At 44.4% G+C, this 19,489-nt stretch overlaps 1 protein-coding gene across 1 annotated transcript; it reads right to left on the bottom strand.

Moving 5' to 3' along the window:
* Positions 1-1,067: 1,067 nt before the first annotated feature.
* LOC125547841 (bidirectional sugar transporter SWEET14-like) lies at positions 1,068-3,308 on the bottom strand. Its single transcript, XM_048711621.1, has 5 exons — positions 3,100-3,308; positions 2,482-2,518; positions 2,013-2,385; positions 1,794-1,913; positions 1,068-1,715 (listed from the first exon to the last, which is right to left on the bottom strand). The coding sequence occupies exons 1-5, from the start codon at positions 3,149-3,151 to the stop codon at positions 1,416-1,418; spliced, it is 882 nt and encodes a 293-aa protein (XP_048567578.1). The 5' UTR covers positions 3,152-3,308; the 3' UTR covers positions 1,068-1,415.
* Between the last annotated feature and the right edge of the window lie 16,181 nt (positions 3,309-19,489).

The raw sequence follows: 19,489 nt of genomic DNA, 5'->3' as shown, positions 1-19,489 counted from the left end.
AACTCATACCCAACTATCTAGCTAGATCTACAACCTCTACACATGTAATATGTTCTGAGAAACTTCCGAATCAATTCAACTTTGAGAGTGGCCAGTGGCGGGTACGTCGTCCTCCATGTGGTCGTAAACGTGTGGGGTACATGCAAGGGGAAAATACCGGGTGAGACACCCAAGCAAGTTCCATGGATCAACCCTTGGGCGCACTGCATGGAGTATGCACATTCCCTACCTCTCCTCTTGTATTTTGCCTATGAGATTGGCCCCAATAGGGGTCAAAGATGCCTTTAGATGTGGTGCTTCAACTAAAACCGACTGCATTACTTCTTTTTATCTTAGCACCTCATTCCCCAATGTTTAGTACGAGTGTGAGTGTGTGCTAAGAAACCTTGGCACCCAATGTCGACCAACATTGCTCATGCCGCGGTAAGAAAATAAGCATTACTATCGGTTCTTGTTGAAGCACTGAGTCTAGAGGAATCTTCACCGCTATAGGGGGCATGTCATAGCTAAAAACAAGAACAAGGGGCTGTTTCGGTGGGGAAAAGGCATTGAGTGGACAAAAAATGGTTGGCTAGTGGGTCCCAAAGTATGTGCTATGAAAAGAGGATATTGAGAAAAAACCATTTACTCAGTTTACTTTCCTATTTTGTAGCACTGACATATCGGTTCTCCTCTTGGTCCCAAAGCCCATGATCAATTTGATGCACCAAGTTTTTTTTCTTTCGAAAAAGACCCCGGACCTCCGCATCAAAAGATGCACACAGTCATCTTTGTTAAATTATTCAATAAAGTTCTGGCAAAAACATACATCAAACAACTAAAAGCTACCACGCCACACCTACAAGCTTGATGATGGGAGATGCCGTCACAACGCCCCACTAGTTAGATCGGGAGTAATCAATTTGGTGCACCAAGTGTTTACATGATTAACAACGTATACAATAATGTCATGGCTGTCCTTATCAACAGTCCCATATAGACTTCCTAAGGGCAGCCATGTTTCCATAATGGCTATATTTTGGTTAAATTTTGAATTGTTGTTGACCACCTGACCTGGGACGAGAATATCTTCAAGAAAAACAATACTTGATGGAAAATATATATTATAATTTACATCTAGACGCGCTCACCCTGCTGGTTCATTATAATAAGACCGTTACATCTAAGTGCTGGATGGATACGCTAATGAACACGACCAGAATAAAATAAGAACACTTTGCAACGAGCTACGTACTAGGTACGAATCACCACTTGAATTCGAATGGAGCATCGACAGTAGAAATTACTACGTACAATTTACAAGGCCCCATGCATGCACGCATGCATTCTCCACCGCTTGTTTGCTTGATCCCCGTCATGGCTTATTTGGATGCACGACATATACACACATCCGTGTGTCATGAACGCATGCATGCCTAGACTTGCTCGACATGGATTGCCTTGTCAAGCTTCTCGAGTGTCCCCTTGGAGTCGTCGCTGGCGGAGGCCACGCCGCTCTTCTTGGCCGCCCCCTCCTTCACCGTGGGCAGCTCAACGGCGGCCGCCGCCGGGCCGAGCTTAGAGATGTTGACGACGTGCTCGGTCGCCTTGACGGCACCATCGTCGGACACGGGGGCATCCACCTCCTTGGGCGCCGGCCTGGGCGTAGCGTTGCGGTAGAGGGCGTAGAGCCCCATCTGGATAACCCCGAAGGCGAACCCAAGAATGTTGGGCAGCTGCATGTAACGATCAAATCAAAAAACAGCTAGCGTCGAAAGTTGAGTGACGAAGTGATTTTTGTTTGTGTTGCTTACGGCGACGTATTTGTCCTTGATGAGGAGGCCGTAAAGGAACCAGACGACTGCGCTGGCGGTGAGGGAGAGGGAGAGGGAGAAGGGCATGAACTCCACGCTTCGGGTGCGCACCACAAGACGCTGCATATTATGCAAAAGCAACGAGGCAAGCAGCTAAGAGAGAGATCGATTATAAATCAAGATCAATGGTAACAGACATGCGAGAGTTAGGGTGCTCACGATGACGCTGAGGGGCGCGACGAAGACGCTGACCGAGAAGCCGACGCAGACCCACCCGAGCATGACGATGCGCCTCTCACCCGCCGTGAGAAGCAGGGTGAGTAGGAGGATGAGGCCGAAGACGCCGACGTTGAGGAGGAGGAGGATCTTGGCGGTGAAGATCCTGGCCTGCTTGTGCGCGTAGGCGAGGTAGAGGACGATGTAGATGGTCTCGATGACGCAGCCGGCTGAATTGATGGTGATGAGGAGGTACTCGTCGGACTTGAGCAGCGCGTAGTAGATCCACAGCATGGCGCTGAAGAGCGCCACCACGTAAGGGACGGACTGGAAGCCCTGCGTCGACTTGTTCTTGTAGATCCTGTAGAACGTCGGCCTGCATGAGCGCCATGCACCATTGGTGTGCACGCAGTCAGACGAGAGAGACCATGCAACAAGCAAAGCTGGAGAGGGAAACACGTAAGAGGCTTACAGTGGGGCCAGGTAGGTCATGAAGGAGATGACGTTGCCTGCAGGGAAGCAAAAGTGGCACGTTAGTACGTTACATTACATACGACAGTTATCCAGCGAGAACAAGGGAGATATGGATGTTGCGCACGCTTTCAATCCCCAGTTAGCCAGCTTTCAGTAATGGCTAGCTAGCTGGTGAGATGTCACACACGCTACACCATAAGAAAAATCCACTCCTATATGTATTGGAGCCCTTTAGTTTACATCTTTCTTTCCCTTTTCTACCTTTTTGTTAGCCGTCGCCACGCATTCCTCCAACGCTTTTGGTGTTTACACAAAAGAAATTAACGGCCGGGGGCCTGCAACAATATGGCGATCGGGGACAAAAGAGGAAGGATCACTACGTCGCAACAAGAGAAATCTTTTACTTTTGGCATGCAACCCGCACTATCTTGGATGCTCAGAATACTACCACAAGTAGGTAACACCCCCATGCGTATGTTGACACAAGAATCCACTAGCTCATTTTGGCAAACCATATTGAACAAAGATGAAAATAAAATAATGGGCAATGAGATTAAACATATGGAAGCAAATTAATTTGGGAAACATCTATATATTGAGGTAGACAACGATATACCTAGGAGGCCGAAGGTAAAGGCCCACGGGTGCTGAACAGAGAGGCCACCCATTGCAAGACCTTAACTAGCTATGAACTTGAGACGGTCGAGTTGATGAGAAGAGCAATGAGATGGTTCAACCAAGCTATGGCTTATAGTTGGCTGAATGGGAAGAGAAGAATTGCCAGCTTACTACTCGAGGTTGTTGCTTGAGAGCTTGAATGGAGCTGGAGCTCAGAAGGGTTTATATAGTGCTGGGAAGGAAGCTCCGGAGGCAAGAAAAAGTGCACATGCCTTATCGCGTGTGACTCCATTGGCACACACAAACTATTCCTGCTCAATCATGGAAACAAATACAGAAAACTAATGCATGGATAATCCCAACCAGCCATGGGACCGCTTTAAACAAAGGACAAGATAATCATCAGGATGCATGACACAAAGCTTCCTATGTCGGTACACTTTTCCTCTCGCAATTCCCTCCATAATGCGTGGATTTATATTAGGGAAATTGCAGTACACTTCAAGTTAACTGTCCCAGGTAAGGCCAGCTTGGCTACGTGCCCTACAAGGCAGAGAGCTATAGCGCGCAGCCACTAAGCCGCAAATTACGGATCACACGCGTTTAAGAGACTCAGACCAGTGTCCAAACTCAAGCCAGTTAGGACTTAGGAGTTATCAGTCACCACGCGGTTACTTGCGCTCGTTGCACCGTTGCACACACGAAGCGGCAGCTGAGAAACAACACGTAGTACATAAGTACTGGCTGTACGTAGTGCGGATACGTTACAATGTGCGCACACGTCAGTGCCCTTTGCTCGCTGCCATGATCCATCTTGGGATGGCTTCTGGCTTGTGGGACACACATAAAAAAGTTGCTTTTTAGCAACACACAAAAACATAAGAAAGTTGCTTGACTCAGCTGGCTTCTTGTGCTAGCTAATAATCCTGGTTTCTAGACGACTCTGCCAGGCTCCTCCTGTCTTTACGGATGGAAGAGAGCTGATAAGTCTAGCCGTTTTTTCATGATTCAATGCTGCATAGTTTTGTACTCTAATGGAGAGATTTGGACTAAGAAAGGCGTTTAACGTGCGTAGGAAGGAGGCTGCATGGTAGCACAATCTTTCACGTCTTTGACTGCCTTTGACCACGGTTCGATAGATCCATGCATGCTAGCATGCATAATCTTTGGATTTCCTTTTGACAAAGGGGTGTGTGTTCTCTGTTGTTGTTCCAATCGATTTTTCAGATAGTGCATGCAACAGATAGCCGCCAGGCTTTACGGCCACAAGCGTGCAGTTATTCAGGTGCTTTTCAGTCCACTACCAGGCTTGTTGCGTTCATCTACAAATTAGTCCTACTAGTCTTCTTTTAGGTTGCTGATTTGCATGCTTTGCTGGCTGAATAGTGCATCTGCTAATTAACGGACCGTCAGGGCATCTCTAACCGTGACTGCAGACATACACATCCGTACGACACAATGGTTCAGGGTTGGACACGCCCATTTATTTATCTAAGAGTCAATTACACTAGAGATGCTATAACTTGACATAAACGATCACTTTGACGCTAGAAGTTGTGGTATACATCGAAGTGGTGCAAAAACTTGATACTAACATGCAAATACAGCGTTTATCTCGTTTGTATACGAAGTCGATGCTGACTAGGCGCATGGGGCCCGCTGTCAGCCACTGCACCAAAGAGAAAGGATGTGTGGCCTGATTTTTTGGAAAACACCCTCGAAATATATATTTTTCACAAAAAAACACCTATTGACATGGGAGAGGTGGCATGTTTTTCACCTCTATCAACAATGGGTCCCGCCAGTCAGACGAGAGTGAAAAATAAACTAAACTTCAGGACTCCTAGAATCGAACACACGACCGAACCTAGTTACCAAATACGGCTAGCCACCACACAAAAGCGTTCTCATGTTGAAAACGAGTGTAATGACATTACTTAACTAATATATACTCGTTTCACCCGCAAAAAAAAATACACTAACCAGTCCGCATGCGGAGCTTATATGGATCGCAGATACTGCGGCCCTTTCCATAACTGTTCACTTTTTAAAATATATTTGTAAAACATAATTAATAAAAATTATGTTCAAATATTTGTGTGATACAAAATTTATACATAAAATGTATTAGTAAGTTATAAAATTTAAATATACATCCGTGCATGATATAAAAAATATTTACTTAATACAGACATTTTATAAAATTCAAATGTTCAATGAATACAAAAATATAGTCGCGGTTTATATTTAAATTATACAAACTTAATATCTATATGAACAAACAATGAACTATACAAACGTGCGTATAATTATTGAAATGTTGTATAATAAAATATTTTTCTAAATTTTATTTTAAATTCTTTTAGTTATAAATTATGCAAACAATTTTATAATTCATAAACATTATTTGGATATATGAATATTTTAAAATAATATGTGAACAATTTTATAAAATAATTTATTCTGTTTGCATGTCACAAATATTCATTCATTATTTTTATTACTTAGATTAAAATTTAGAGTTTTTAGAACACTTATAATTTAGATACTTTCTACAGAAATATCAGAAAGAGAACTGACAGGTGCAAAATGGGCCACAAGATCTGCAGCCCCATTCACCTAGTTAGCATCGACTCCGTATACAAACGAGATAAGCACTGTATTTGCATGACAATGCCAAGTTTTGTCACCACTTCAATGTACATCACATTTCTAACACCAAAATGATCGTTTACGTCAAGTTGTAGCACTACTAGTGTAATTGACTTTTTATCTAATGATGGTTTGCTAATTTACCATATGTTAGTTAACTAATCCGCTTGTGCTAATCATATTCCTAATCAACCCTACAACCTCCTTGTACAACACTGGTTATTGAATAATCTGCCATTAATTGAAGTCTTTAATTCTTTGATATTCACCATTCATCAAGAGAGATCCTTTGCATGATCTTGACTCTTCTCCAAAAATACATTGATGATAGCTTTAAACTAAGCAGAAAAATAAAAAGAAATTGATCCATGTGTAATGACTATTTGTCTCATGATAAGTCATATGAGAAAAACATTTTAAAAAGGAAAACCCCATTAGTTATAGTTTCGAGAACAATAAGTATGACATGTGGTCTTGACACGGTGTGCATATGCCGGTGCCTATTGTCATTGTGGTGAGAGCATCTGCAGCCGGACGCCTCAAACCATCCCTCATACGCCCTCGGACGCGCCCGGTCAATGATAGGACAGGAGACAAAGGAAAAACGTGACCCAACCGGACCCCTCATATCATCCCTATACGCCCGGTCTGTCCGCGAACCTCCATATCCATCTCAAATATGGGGAGGGTATCAGGGCTCGCGGACGCGCCCGGTCATTCCGCCACATAGGACGCAACCCCATCCGGACCACATTTTCTCTTTCTTTATTCATTTTTTTATTCCTCTCTCTTCATTTCCACCAATCACGTGCTAGTGACCAGACATATGAGGAAGAGAATAAGAATTGTGGCTGCATGGATGGACAAATATGGGTTCAAAACAGACGCGCCCGGTCATTGATCGGGCGTGTCCGCGGACGTTTGAGGGATCGAATTAAAGGTATGTGGCTGAAGATGCTCTCACGTCTCTCGTGATGTCTGTGTTGCAACACACGTGCAAGGATGTGGTGCCCGATTCCTTGGACGATGACCTACCGATTTGTGGTGGACATGGTGTCCGCTCGACACTCATAATACATCATTGTCATAATACAGCTTATCATTAACAACTTATCATCATAATACATCATTGTCATATAACAACTCCTCATGATCATCATTTTCGTCCATGGGACATCATATAACAACTTGGTCACTAGTCATAATCACAACTCGTCCTTATCATCATCATCAACTCTAACACATTGTAGCACATAATAACAGATTGTACCTAGGACCTACTCCTCTCTCATAGGACCTACTACCCTCTCTAAGGTAAAATGGCATAAAACAATATAGGCCCTGACTCTCCATTATGGAGAATGGAGACTATCCTGTCTCCAATTCTTGTGCTTCATAAAATGTTGGTTCCATGTAGCTCTCTACGTTTGTCCATACATTTTTTCCATGCTTTGATTGTCATGTCTTCATCGGTTTTAGAAATCCGGTATGAACAGTAGTGAAGCCTAGGCAGACCTGGCCGTAAGCTAATAACATCAAGGCGACCTTTCGGAAACATGAGATGAGGAACACAATCCTTCGGGATTTTCTGTTGAAAAACATAGTAATAACGTCGTAGTTAGCAATGTAGTTTAGCTTTAGAAGAATTTATGTAAAAGATGGACGGATGTCATAATACTAAAAAATCTTACCATGCCATCTCCATAGATATTACAGTAGTTCAACATGTGCGCTAGTGGCACGTATTGACCATAATGTACAGGAGTTTGATAATTGATATTGTAATTCTCAACATCAATAATAAATTAGATAAGATGATCTTTCTCCTGATAAGTTAATTCTGCGCCATCGGTGTAGTAGGTTCTGTCTACCATCTTCCGCGCATTCTTTGAAGAATGAAAATAAGCTATCAATGAAAATAAGTTGTCAACTATTTTGAAATAAACAATATAAATTACTTAATAACCATGTTTGAGAAACTCACATAGCGATAGGATTGGAAGTATATCAACAAGAACCCAAATGTCCATATTATGTTCGTCGATGTCAGGATCATCAAGATCCAAGGTGACAAGCATACCCTCTTGAAAATCATACATCTTGGAAAGTGCTTCCCAATTCGGGCAACCAAAATGGGATACGTTGTATAGATTTACATCAAAATCTATACCATGATGGGTCCTTAGGTGAACTATCTTTGTTTCCATACTTTCATGATATTCAAAATCCATCATTTCCAAGACATAGCATCTTGCATGGCATGAGATAAGCTAGTCGAATTATAAAAGACGAAAATTACACGTTAAAAAAAGCAAAAGTCGTGCCTAATTACAGAAAAACATTTGTCGTTGTTGCGTACCATTTCAACATCGAAGGTCTTCTGGAGTGTAATACTGAAGCGCCGACCTTCTACCAGGTGAGGCCTGTCACACAGACCCCGGTCATCGCCGCACCAGTCGCACTCCGGGAGCCTATCGTCGTCGGACGACATTTCCTATGTTCATAATTCAAAGATTAAACTTCTAAAATTAAATATATGTACTAAAAAAACTAAACTAGATCATTATTATTCATCACGGGTTGACTATCGGTCTGTCGAGTCTTTTCTTGAAAACTCTCAGCTCACGTGGTGTATATATTCGACCGTCGATGATGGTCGCTCCTCCCTTCGTCCCCGAGTGCATTACACCAAATTGTCTAGCACACGGGAACGAAGGAGAAGCGACCCCCACGACAACAGTCGGGATTCTTTCTCTCTGACATTTGCGACCGTCGCTGATGGTAGCTACTCCTGTAATTCCAAAGTGCATTACACCAAAATGTCTAGCACCTTGGAATGAAGAAGAAGCTACCCACACGACAACAGTCGGGATTCTTCGTCCTCTCATATATATGGTGGACTCCCGACAGACTTAAAGTCAACCCGAAATGTCGTTTAATTATCTTTCTACAAAATCTGGGCCACTCGATTTTTGATACATATTCTAGCACAAGGAATGCCAAAATTCATGGAAAAGTCCGGCATGACCTTTGCTAAAAAGGACATATATCGAGCGCCTGAAATTTGCCGGAATGAAAATTGATCAACACTCTGGCAAAACATAGGACACTATGAGGTGTTCCCTGCAAACATAGGCCACTTGGGCAAGCACTAGTACTACACAACACTACATATCACATGTCTAAATCTCCATCATATTTGAAAGACCTACATTGAAAATTTTGTATTCCATGGAAATTGTCACAGCTACTCATCTACTACTCTACTACATCTATGAAAACATCTACATCATCATCAACATGGGGATTTGGCTGGTCTCACCTAAGGTCGGAGGGGGTCGGTGTTGGGGAGGACGGCGGGGATGATGCAGGGCTCCTTGATTTCTGCAAAAACAAAAAATATACAAAAACATTATTATCCTCATTTTAGTACTTAGTGAAACCCTATAAGATATGAACTAAACATTATTATACTGATTCAAAAGACGTACATTTACTAAAAAATTGTAAAGCCTAGTTCTAACCCTAAACAGCTATCCATCCATCCATCTATCTATCCAAAGCATTACTAAAAAAACTAGTTTAATCCATCTATCTATCCAAGCATTACAAAAATTAGTACCAATGATGAAATGGGCTCATATATATGAGCACCTAGGGTTAATTACATATAACTAGTTTAGTGCTTTAATGATGAAATGGGCTCATATATATGAACACCCAGGGTTCATATATATGAACAAAATTAGTAAAATACTACCTACCTATTCTACAATCAAATGCTAACTAATTTTTACTACTAAAAATTTGTATACCTAATTTTTTTTACTCAAAATTTCTATACAGAGAGAGGTGGGAGGAGGGAGGAGGGAGGAGGAGGAGGAGGTAGGAGTTAGGGGCAGTGGGAAGAGGGAGGAGAGAGGAGGAGGGCAGTGGGAGAAGGGAGGAGGGCGACCGGATGCGGAGAGAGGAGTGAGGAGGGCGCGGATGGAGGAGGAGGAGGGCGCCGCCGGAGGAGGAGGAGGAGGGCGCTGTCAGAGGAGGAGCTAGGAGGGCGCGGCCAGAGGAGGAAGTGTCTAGAGGAGGAGGAGGAGGGCGCGACCGTAGGAGGAGAGAGGAGGGCACGGCCGGAGGAGGAGAGAGGAGGGCGGTGGAAGGACGGAGGAGGGGGCATGCCGAGGAGGACGACGGTGGCGGCAATGCGGCGGCGACGAGGAGGATGGCCGGGAGAGAGTTGAGAGAGTTGAGAGGGAGTGTGAGAAGAGCGGATGAGAGGGAGGAGAGTGAGGGTCGGCCGCGCAGGGAAGACGGTAAGCTAGGGTTAGTAGCAATGCGGGTTGGGAACAAGCGCTACTACTACGGAGTATAATAGTAGCGCCGGATATCGACCTGTGTTGCTGCAAAGTGGGGCTCGTCATGCACGCCCAGTTCAAATGTAGTAGTAGTGCGTTCTGCTACCACGCGCTACTGCTATGTGGATAGCAGTAGCGCCTTTTTCTCCCACACGCTACTACTAAATAGCAATAGCGCTTTGTTTTAACAAGCGCTATTGATAAGTCTCTGTGTATAAACTTTTCCCTAGTAGTGCTACGGTGTCGCTTCGCTCCTAAGGACGTTGTTGTGGGTTTCCACATGGTGCCAGGGCTCCAGGTAAAACCTCCAGCTCATCTTCTCGGGCTTGACGGCGGTGGCGTTTGGTGTTTTGGCGTCATCACCCTCTTAAGGCCTGTGCGGAGCGCCAATCCCTTTCGGTTGCAGCTCGCCTATGGCTTCGGGCATGCATGTCCCTCACATGTACTGCTCTCGACTATTGAGTGGGGTAGCCACAGTGATTTCCTATCTTATACATGTTTCCCCGTGATTTTCTCTCTTGGTCCTTGCTATCTCCTTGCAGGAGTGGTGCTCCATGGCCTAGAGCAAGGGGACAGTCTCAATAGCCAGCTTGCCCCCTCCAAAGATGGCTCAGTGTGTTTGGTTCTAAGGTGTCCGGTGGTTTCTCGAGGCGGCTTGGTTTTGGTCCTGTTCGGTAGTCTTTGGCGTCTCTTGCTAGGTGTGGCGTTTTTGTTGGGTTAGTTGTACCTGTGCCCCTCGCTCGGATGCAAAAAAAAAAAAAAAAATTGATCTGCCTGTATGAGGATTTCTTCATCACCTTGTATTAGTTCGACCGTTAATGATTTATATCAAGTGGGGTAAAAGTCTGTTTCAAGACTACAAAATGCAAATGATGAAGACCAGAGATGACCTAAAAGTTAAAGATGACCAACACACTAGCTTGATAAATAAAGAGGCGCCAACTAAAAAAATCGTTGCAGCAAAGCAATTTTAGACTAAAGTTCAAGTTTTGGGCAGTCATTCACAAAACGTACTATACATATATACAGAAAATAATTCACCGGAGCAACAACTCAGAATACAAGCATTTTGACGCCACTAGTACTTACCAAGTTACGTCGGTCAATCGATCAGTCTTAATCAAGATATGCGTTCACTTTCATCAAAGTTGTTCCACAATGATCCTAGCTATACACTGCAGAGAAAGGGATCCCAATATGTGAAGTTATGAAGTCACTCTCAGAGTTCCAAACTTTCAAAAGTATACACAAAGATCAGTGGCTGCCCCCGCAAAGATTCAATAAAGGACCGGCATCATGGCCTCATAATGCGATTAATTAAGATATTAACAAAAAGGAGTGGGAGATATTCCAATGGTAACAGTGCTGCAAGCGTATGGAATTGGCAACTGGTATGAGATTGCCAAAACGCAACGTCACCAATCTGATCGTCTTCGAGGAAGGCCATGAAGAAGCACGTGGATGGCTAATTAATGTCCTTAACATCCATCTCCAAAGATGTGTGCGTCCTTTTCATGTAGAGACTGCTCGATCGAGGAGATTACAAAGTAGTATATAATCATAAGAACTATAGGCATAAATGTTTGGACGAAGTAAAAGGAGCGAATGTAGGTATGATCTGCCTATCAATGTAGATGCCGAGAGACACTTTTGTAGTCATCAGATAGCAACTATGAGAATTCTTTCTGGTGGTTAAGAGCATCCGTATCAAGTCTAAAATTTGAATCCGAAGAGCAGGTTTCACCGCAAGGAACCTAATTAATTGAACTAGGTACCTCAGTCCATTGGGAACACACATATGCTGAAACTATAATCTAGTATAACTCATGTTAGAGTTAGAGATAGAATCTAGTTTAAACTCATGTAATCTCAACCTCTGTCTTATCTCTCTCTCTCCCGTATCTGGTTCGATTTCCTCTCCTCTGTAAACCATTGTATCCTAGCGATAGATGGAAACTTGTAAGCCACGACAGGGGCTTCCTGTCTCGATCAATAAAACCCAACGCGGCTCCCTTACGAGGGAGTAGGAACGCTTCAATCTTACATGGTATCAGAGCCTATTCTCTTCCCGTCTAGCTACCAGAAGCCAATTCCCATCGCTACCAGAAGCCAATCCCCATCGTCATGTCTTCCAGCTCGGCACCGGTCGTCCTCAACCTCGGACCTCCACCAGCGGAAAAGCTTAGCAAGGGAAACTACCTCTTGTGGAAGGCCCAGGTCATGCCCGGCCTGCGAGGAGCGCAGGTCACGCGGCTCCTGGATGGAACCGACGTGGCGCCCCCGACCATGGTGGAGCAGCAGAAGTCGGACAAGACCATGGAAGTGGTACCCAATTCACTTTATGCGCCATGGCTATCAAAGGACCAACAGGTCCTCAGCTACCTGATGAACTCCCTCTCCACGGAAGTCCTCGCGCAGTTCGTCGGTAAGGAAAATACCTATGATTTGTGGACCGGCATCACCACCCTGTTTGCATCGCAGTCCCAATCCCGCATCACCAACTTGAGGATCGCCATCACCATGACAAAGAAGGTCAGCATGTCCAGCACGGCGTACATCTCCAAGATGAAGAGTCTCGGGGATGAACTCGTGGCGGCAGGACGCCCGGTCTCCGATCCCGAGATGGTGGACTACGTGCTCGCCGGATTGAATCGCGACTATGATCCGGTGGTGGCGGCCATTGGTGCTATCAAGACCTCCATCAACTTTGACGAGCTCTTTGCTCAGATCGCCGCCTTCGACCAGCGCATGGAGATGCTGGGCGATGGAGAAGAAGGAGGCTTCAACACTTCGGCGAACCTGGCGTACAGAGGTTGCGGCCAGTACAGGTCTAGGGCGGGCGCACGTGGGACCAGGGGCGCGGTCGAGGGAGGCACTCTCCCTCTGCTCCAAGCAGCAGCAACAGGGGAGCTCGAGGTGGCCGTCCCCAACAACAGAATCAGCAACGTCAACAGCACCGGGATTATCCCGAGTGCCAGATCTGTCTCAAGCATCATCGAGGAGGCGCTCGTGCATGCTGGGATCGTTATGAGGAGGACGAGGAGTACGAGGAGAAGGAGGCAAACGCTGTCACTGACTCCTACGGCATCGACACAAATTGGTGTGCGGATACTGGTGCTACCAACCACATCACGGGGGAGCTCGACAAGCTGACCATCAGGAACAAGTACCGTGGACATGACCAAGTACACACTGCAAGTGGTTCTAGTATGGACATTACTCATGTTGGTAGTTCAATTGTCAAAACCCCCTTAAATTTTTTAATCTAAACAGAATTCTATATGTGCCCGAAACATCAAAAAAATCTTCTTTCTGTTCATAGATTTACCCTTGATAATTGTGTTCTCATTGAATTATATCCTTACTTCTTTTTGGTTAAGGACTTGGACACGAGGAGAGTACTTCTTAGGGGCAAGTGCGTGGGAGGTCTCTACCCGATCATATCCTCATCATCGTCATCAAATAAACATGCCTTTGTTGCTGTCAAGCCGTCTTCAGCAAAGTGGCATAGTAGATTAGGTCATCCTTCATCAGTTATTGTTAAGCTTGTTCTTAGTAAGAATAAACTTCCTCATTCGCATGAGTCTAGCATTGAGTCAATTTGTGATCCTTGTCAGCAAGCTAAGAGTCATCAGTTGCCATATCCTATTTCTATCAGTATTTCTACTGCATCCTTACAACTTATATTCTCAGATGTTTGGGGGCCTGCTCCTACCTCTGTTGGTAGACACTCATATTATGTAAGTTTCATTGATGACTATAGCAAATTTACTTGGATCTATCTTCTTAAGAAACGGTCTGAAGTGTTTCAAGTGTTCAAAAATTTCCAAAATCTTGTTGAGCGGAAACTAAACACTAAGATCATTGCCATGCAAACGGGTTGGGGAGGTGAATACAAGAAACTCAATCTCTTTTTTCAGCAACTTGGCATCTCACATCATGTGTCGTGTCCCCATGCACATCAACAAAACAGTTCTGCCGAGAGAAAACATCGTCATGTTGTTGAAGTAGGACTAGCTCTATTGGCAAATGCATCTATGCCATTAGAGTTCTGGGATGAAGCATTCTTGACTGCTACATATCTCATAAATTTACTCCCTAGAAAAGTCATTAAATTTGAGACTCCCATCACACGTCTTTTTGGTACTACTCCTGACTATAACTCTCTCTGTGTGTTTGGTTGTGCTTGCTGGCCCAACCTTCATCCTTACAATACACGCAAGCTTGCGTTTCATTCCAAGAAGTGTGTATTTCTTGGCTATAGTCCTATTCACAAAGGCGTTAAATGCCTAGATGTTTCCACCGGCCGAGTGTATATTTCTCGGGATGTTGTGTTTGATGAATCAGTGTATCCTTTTGAGTCTCTTCATCCTAATGCCGGAGCCCTCCTTAGGAAAGAAATTCTCCTTCTTCCACCTAATCTCCAAAACTTTGATCAAGGGGGCGACGATTGTACTAACCCAACTGATGATCCTACTAGTACTAGTCATGTGCAGGACCATGCAGAAGTTGTAGCAGAAAACGGTACAGAAAATGATCAATTTTTTGAAGAAAACGGAGCTGTATTTCATGTGCCAGAAAATGACGAAGCGGGGTGGAACACGAGGAAGATTTCGCATCGCCTGGAACTCCTGTGCTGCAGTCTTCATCGGATCGCGCGCGCAGATACGCGCGGGATCACGCGCCAGGCAGAAGCGCTCTGCACCAGCCCGTGAGCGCCACGTCATCACCTGCCACCCCACCCTCCGCGCGTAGGCCCACGGCATCGCCAGAAACTGCGTCGCCAAGCGCATCCCGCACTGATTGTCGGCTCCGCATGCATGTGCAGGGTGATTCCATGGGATCGTCTGCGGCCGGTATAGATGATGTAGTAACTTCTTCCGCCACACCACAGGCTACAGGATCTCTTGTGCAAAGCGAGTCCATATTCTCTCCAGGATCTGCTGCGGCTGAGTCTTCTACACCACCTCCTATACAGAAGGTTATAAGGCATCAACCACAAGTAACTTCACGTGTTACGACTCGTCTACAAAAAGGTATTAGAAACCCAAAAGTTCGAACTGATGGCACTATACGATATGGAATGTTGTGTGTCGCATGAGAACCAACAAAGTTGGAGGATGCACTGAAGGATCAGAAGTGGAAAATTGCAATGGATGAGGAATACATGGCACTTATGAGGAACAAGACATGGGACCTTGTACCGGAACCAAGAGGTAAAAATATTATTGACTGTAAGTAGGTTTACAGAATCAAAAAGAAGGCAGATGGCTCAATTGATAGGTATAAAGCACGTTTAGTTGCAAAAGGTTTTAAACAACGTTACGACTTGGATTATGAAGATACTTTTAGCCCTGTTGTTAAAGCAGCGACTATTAGGCTTGTATTATCTATTGCTGTGTCCAGAGGATGGAGCTTGAGACAGCTAGACGTTCAGAACGCGTTTTTACATGGTGTTCTGGAAGAGGAGGTTTACATGAGACAACCACCTGGCTATGCAGAAAAGAGTGCACCTCATTATGTGTGCAAACTTGATAAGGCACTTTATGGACTGAAACAAGCACCAAGAGCATGGTACTCAAGATTAAGCTCTCAGTTAAGACGTCTTGGCTTTGCTGCATCAAAAGCTGACACGTCTCTCTTCATTTACAACAAGGCAAACGTTGCTATACTTTTACTGATATATGTTGATGATATTATAGTTGCAAGTTCTTCACAAAGTGCCACTAATGCTCTCTTGCATGACCTAAGTTCAGAGTTTGCTTTGAAAGATCTTGGTGATCTACACTTCTTTCTAGGAATTGAAGTCAAGAAGATTCAAGATGGTATAGTACTTAATCAAGAGAAATATGCTACTGAACTTCTGGTTTGTATGGGAATGAAGGATTGTAAAGCTTCACCTACACCATTGTCTTCTTCGGAAAAGCTTTCAGCATTTGAGGGAGAGCCACTTAAGGAAGAAGAAGGCACAAGGTACAGAAGTGTCGTAGGGGCTTTTGTGAGTGCATCTAGTGCCACCCCTATTTGGTTTTGGAGTATTAACGACAAACCTAGTTGAGGGACTAATGTGTTTGTGAGAATTGTAGGATAACACAGGTAGAAGTGCCTCATTGATTCGGTTTTCCTACCAGAGATGACCCCTAAAAATGTATGAAGACATTGATATCAAAGGTGGTTTATGAAGATATTCTCATTGAAGACTATGACAAGAGAAGACATTGCATGAAGCCTATGGAGCTCGAAGACTTAGATCTTTCGTAGTTCTTTTTTCTTCTCTGTTGAGTCATAGGAACCACCGTACTGTTAAGTGGGGTCCAAGAGAACCAGTTAGAATGACTGAAGTGATGCTTAACCAAAACCTATGTCTTCGAGTGAAGACTATGAGAGTGAATCTTGTCCAGAGTCGGACAAGTCAGCTTTGCTTGTAGCCCAAGTAAAGTTGTCGTTTGAGTTTGAAATCGGACCGTTGGAACACGTGTCAGTTCCTTAGTGACCCAGGGTCATTTAGAACAAATCAGGTCGGGTTGCCTAGTGGCTATAAATAGCCCACCCCCTACAACCATAAACGGTTGGCTGCTCAGAGTTAGAGTACGGCTTTTGTCATTTGAGAGCAACCCACCTCGAAGCCTTTGAGAGAGAGAATTCCTTGCGAGGATAAAGCCCTAACCACCCAGAGCCAAAAAGTGTTAGGCATCACTTAAGTCTTCTTGTCTGTGTGATCTGAAGACTTATTACACTTGAGGACTGTGAATCCTCCAGCCGGTTAGGCATCGCTTCTGAGCATCCAAGAGCCATTGTGGATCGCCGGTGAACGAAGTCTGTGAAGGTTTGGGAGTCTACCTTGAAGACTTACCAGAGTGATTGGGCAAGGTCTGTGTGAACTTAGCTCAAGGGGAATACGGTGAGGACTGGGTGTCCTGAGCTGCGTGTTCAGGACTGGGTGTCCGGGACTGTGTGTCCTCAGGTTTAAATACCTAGCCGCCCTAACCAGACGTACAGTTGTCACAGCAACTGGAACTGGTCCAACAAATCATTGTCTTCAACGAGTCACTGGTTTCATCCTTCCCTTCCCTTTACTTACTGTTGGTACTTGTGAAGTCATTGTATGATTGCACTATCTTCTGTCTTCACTAAGTGACTGAGTGTTCTGTTTGGCTTCATAATATCTTCCTACCTGATCCTTACTACATTGCTGCTATTAGTCATTGTGCTTTCACTTCATTGAATACATGACTATGGTTTGCCTAGTGTATTCTACCTTCCGCTGCATGGTAATAGGTTTATCTTTATCGTTTGTCTTCGAAACTTCCACGTTTTGAAGACTTTCATAAAAATCACCTATTCACTCCCCCTCTAGTCGATATAACGCACTTTCAATTGGTATCAGAGCAAGGTACTTCCTTGTTCTGTGTGATTCGGTTTAACCACCTGGAGTTTTAGCTATGTCGACTGCAGGGACAATCAAAGTCTCCGCTGCGTGCCCCGTCTTCTGTGGAACTGAATAGCCCTACTGGAAGAATAAGATGCGCATGCATCTTGAAGCCATTGACGTCGACCTATGGTATGTCGTCAAGAACGGCGTTCCCAAGGCTGGAGAAGGTGTCACTGCTTCTGACGTCAAGAAGTTCGTTCAACTGGACTCTACTGCCAAGAATATCATCTGTGGTCATCTGACCAAAGGACAGTATGGCCGCGTGAGTGCTTTGGAAACATCTAAGCTAATCTGGGACTGGCTCTCCAAGGTCAACGAAGGCGTCTCAACCCAGAGAGATCAGAGAATCAGTGTCCTTCGCAACTTCTTCAACCGCTTCAAGCGAAATGACAATGAGAATGTCCAGCTCACGTTTGATCGACTCACTGACATCACAAATGAGCTTCAAGCCCTCGGCGCTACTGAGATCACCAAGCATGAAGTCGTCAAGACACTACTGAGATCACTTGACAGTTCGTTTGACACCCTAGCCCTGATGATTCAAGAACGTCCTGATTTCAAGACACTCGATCCATCTGACATACTTGAGAGGCTCAACACACATGATTTTCAGCTTTCTGAGAAAAGAGATATCTACGGTCCCAACTATGGGCGAACTCGTGCCTTGAAGGCAAAAGCTGTCTCCTCATTTGAAGAAGAATCTGACAGCAGTTCTGATGATCCTGAAGACATTGGAAAGGAACTTGCTATGCTTGTGAAGAAGTTCCAAAAATTCACCAAGAAGAAAGGCTTCAGAAAGTCTTCACGATCAAGCTCAAGGAATGATGAAGTTTCTGCTCATGACTACAAGAAGAAAACATGCCATAAGTGCAAGAAACCTGGCCACTTCATCTCTGAGTGTCCACAGTGGGACAATGAGAACAAAAAGAAGAAGAAGAGCAAGGAATATGACTGACGACAAAAAGAATAAGAAATACTCAGAGTCTTCTTCCAAGTCTTCCTCAAAGTCTTCATCACACAAGAAGAGCTCATCTGGCAAGGCACGTGCGTTTGTTGGCAAGGAAATGGATTCAGAGGAGGAGTCCACTTCTGAGGAGGCGGAGGTGGAGTCTGAGGAGCAGTCCGATTCTGGCGTTGCAAGTCTGGCTACAGCATACGTTGCCAAGTCCATCTTCAACACTGAAGACAATGACTTCATCACCGACACCGATGCAAATGACAAGGACTACTCCGCCCCTACCTACTGCTTCATGGCACGCGTTGCCAAGGTAAACACACGCACTACTCACTATCAAACATCTAGTGAAGATGACTCTGATTGTGGTTCAAGACCCAGCTAGAAAACACTTGCTAAAATTGCAACTGAACAACAGAAAGCTATGGAACATATTCAAAAACTGTTAGACAAAAGCGATGATCTGTTAGGTGCTGAAATGACTCGATCTGAGTCCCTAATTGAAGACATAAAAAATCTTCACGTTAAGTATGAGGAACTTGAAAGTCGTCATGAAACGCTCTCAACAACTCATGAAAAGCTTTCCTATGATTATCTTCAAAGAAAGCAAGATCTTGAGAAATTGAGAGCGGCTCATGAAGATCTTCAAAAGGAAAACGAGTCACTTTGCACCGAACAGATCAGTTCCGCTCAGGAAGGATTTGAACCACCATGTCTTAAATGCATTGAGCGTGATAATGCTACTTCTGTTGCTGAATGTTCTACTGCTGCTACTGTTGCAATATCTTCAACTGTTGATGTGGGAACTAACCCCTCTGCTGAGGATACCACTGCTATTGCTGATGAGAATGCTAGGTTGAAGACATTGCTTGAAACAGGGATGTACAAAAGTCTTAAAGGGCATCAGACACTATGTGATGTCCTCAAAAAGCAGATCCTGAACCGAAACCCGAGGAAAGAGGGTGTTGGGTTCGTAAGGAAAATGAATGTTGATGGC

Source organism: Triticum urartu, chromosome 1 (genome assembly GCF_003073215.2).
Source record: "Triticum urartu cultivar G1812 chromosome 1, Tu2.1, whole genome shotgun sequence".
In the NCBI taxonomy this organism is placed as follows: Eukaryota; Viridiplantae; Streptophyta; class Magnoliopsida; order Poales; family Poaceae; genus Triticum; species Triticum urartu.
This window is presented reverse-complemented; position numbering and strand designations above follow the sequence as displayed.

Bases quoted from the DNA above. Each gene is read 5' to 3' on its own strand.
- LOC125547841 (XM_048711621.1), bottom strand. From the start codon at position 3,151: ATGGGTGGCCTCTCTGTTCAGCACCCGTGGGCCTTTACCTTCGGCCTC. The intron at 2,519-3,099 runs GTATATCGTTGT...GCTTCCCTGCAG, and splicing joins CTTTACCTTCGGCCTCCTAG to GCAACGTCATCTCCTTCATG. The intron at 1,716-1,793 runs GTAAGCAACACA...CGTTACATGCAG, and splicing joins TCAAGGACAAATACGTCGCC to CTGCCCAACATTCTTGGGTT.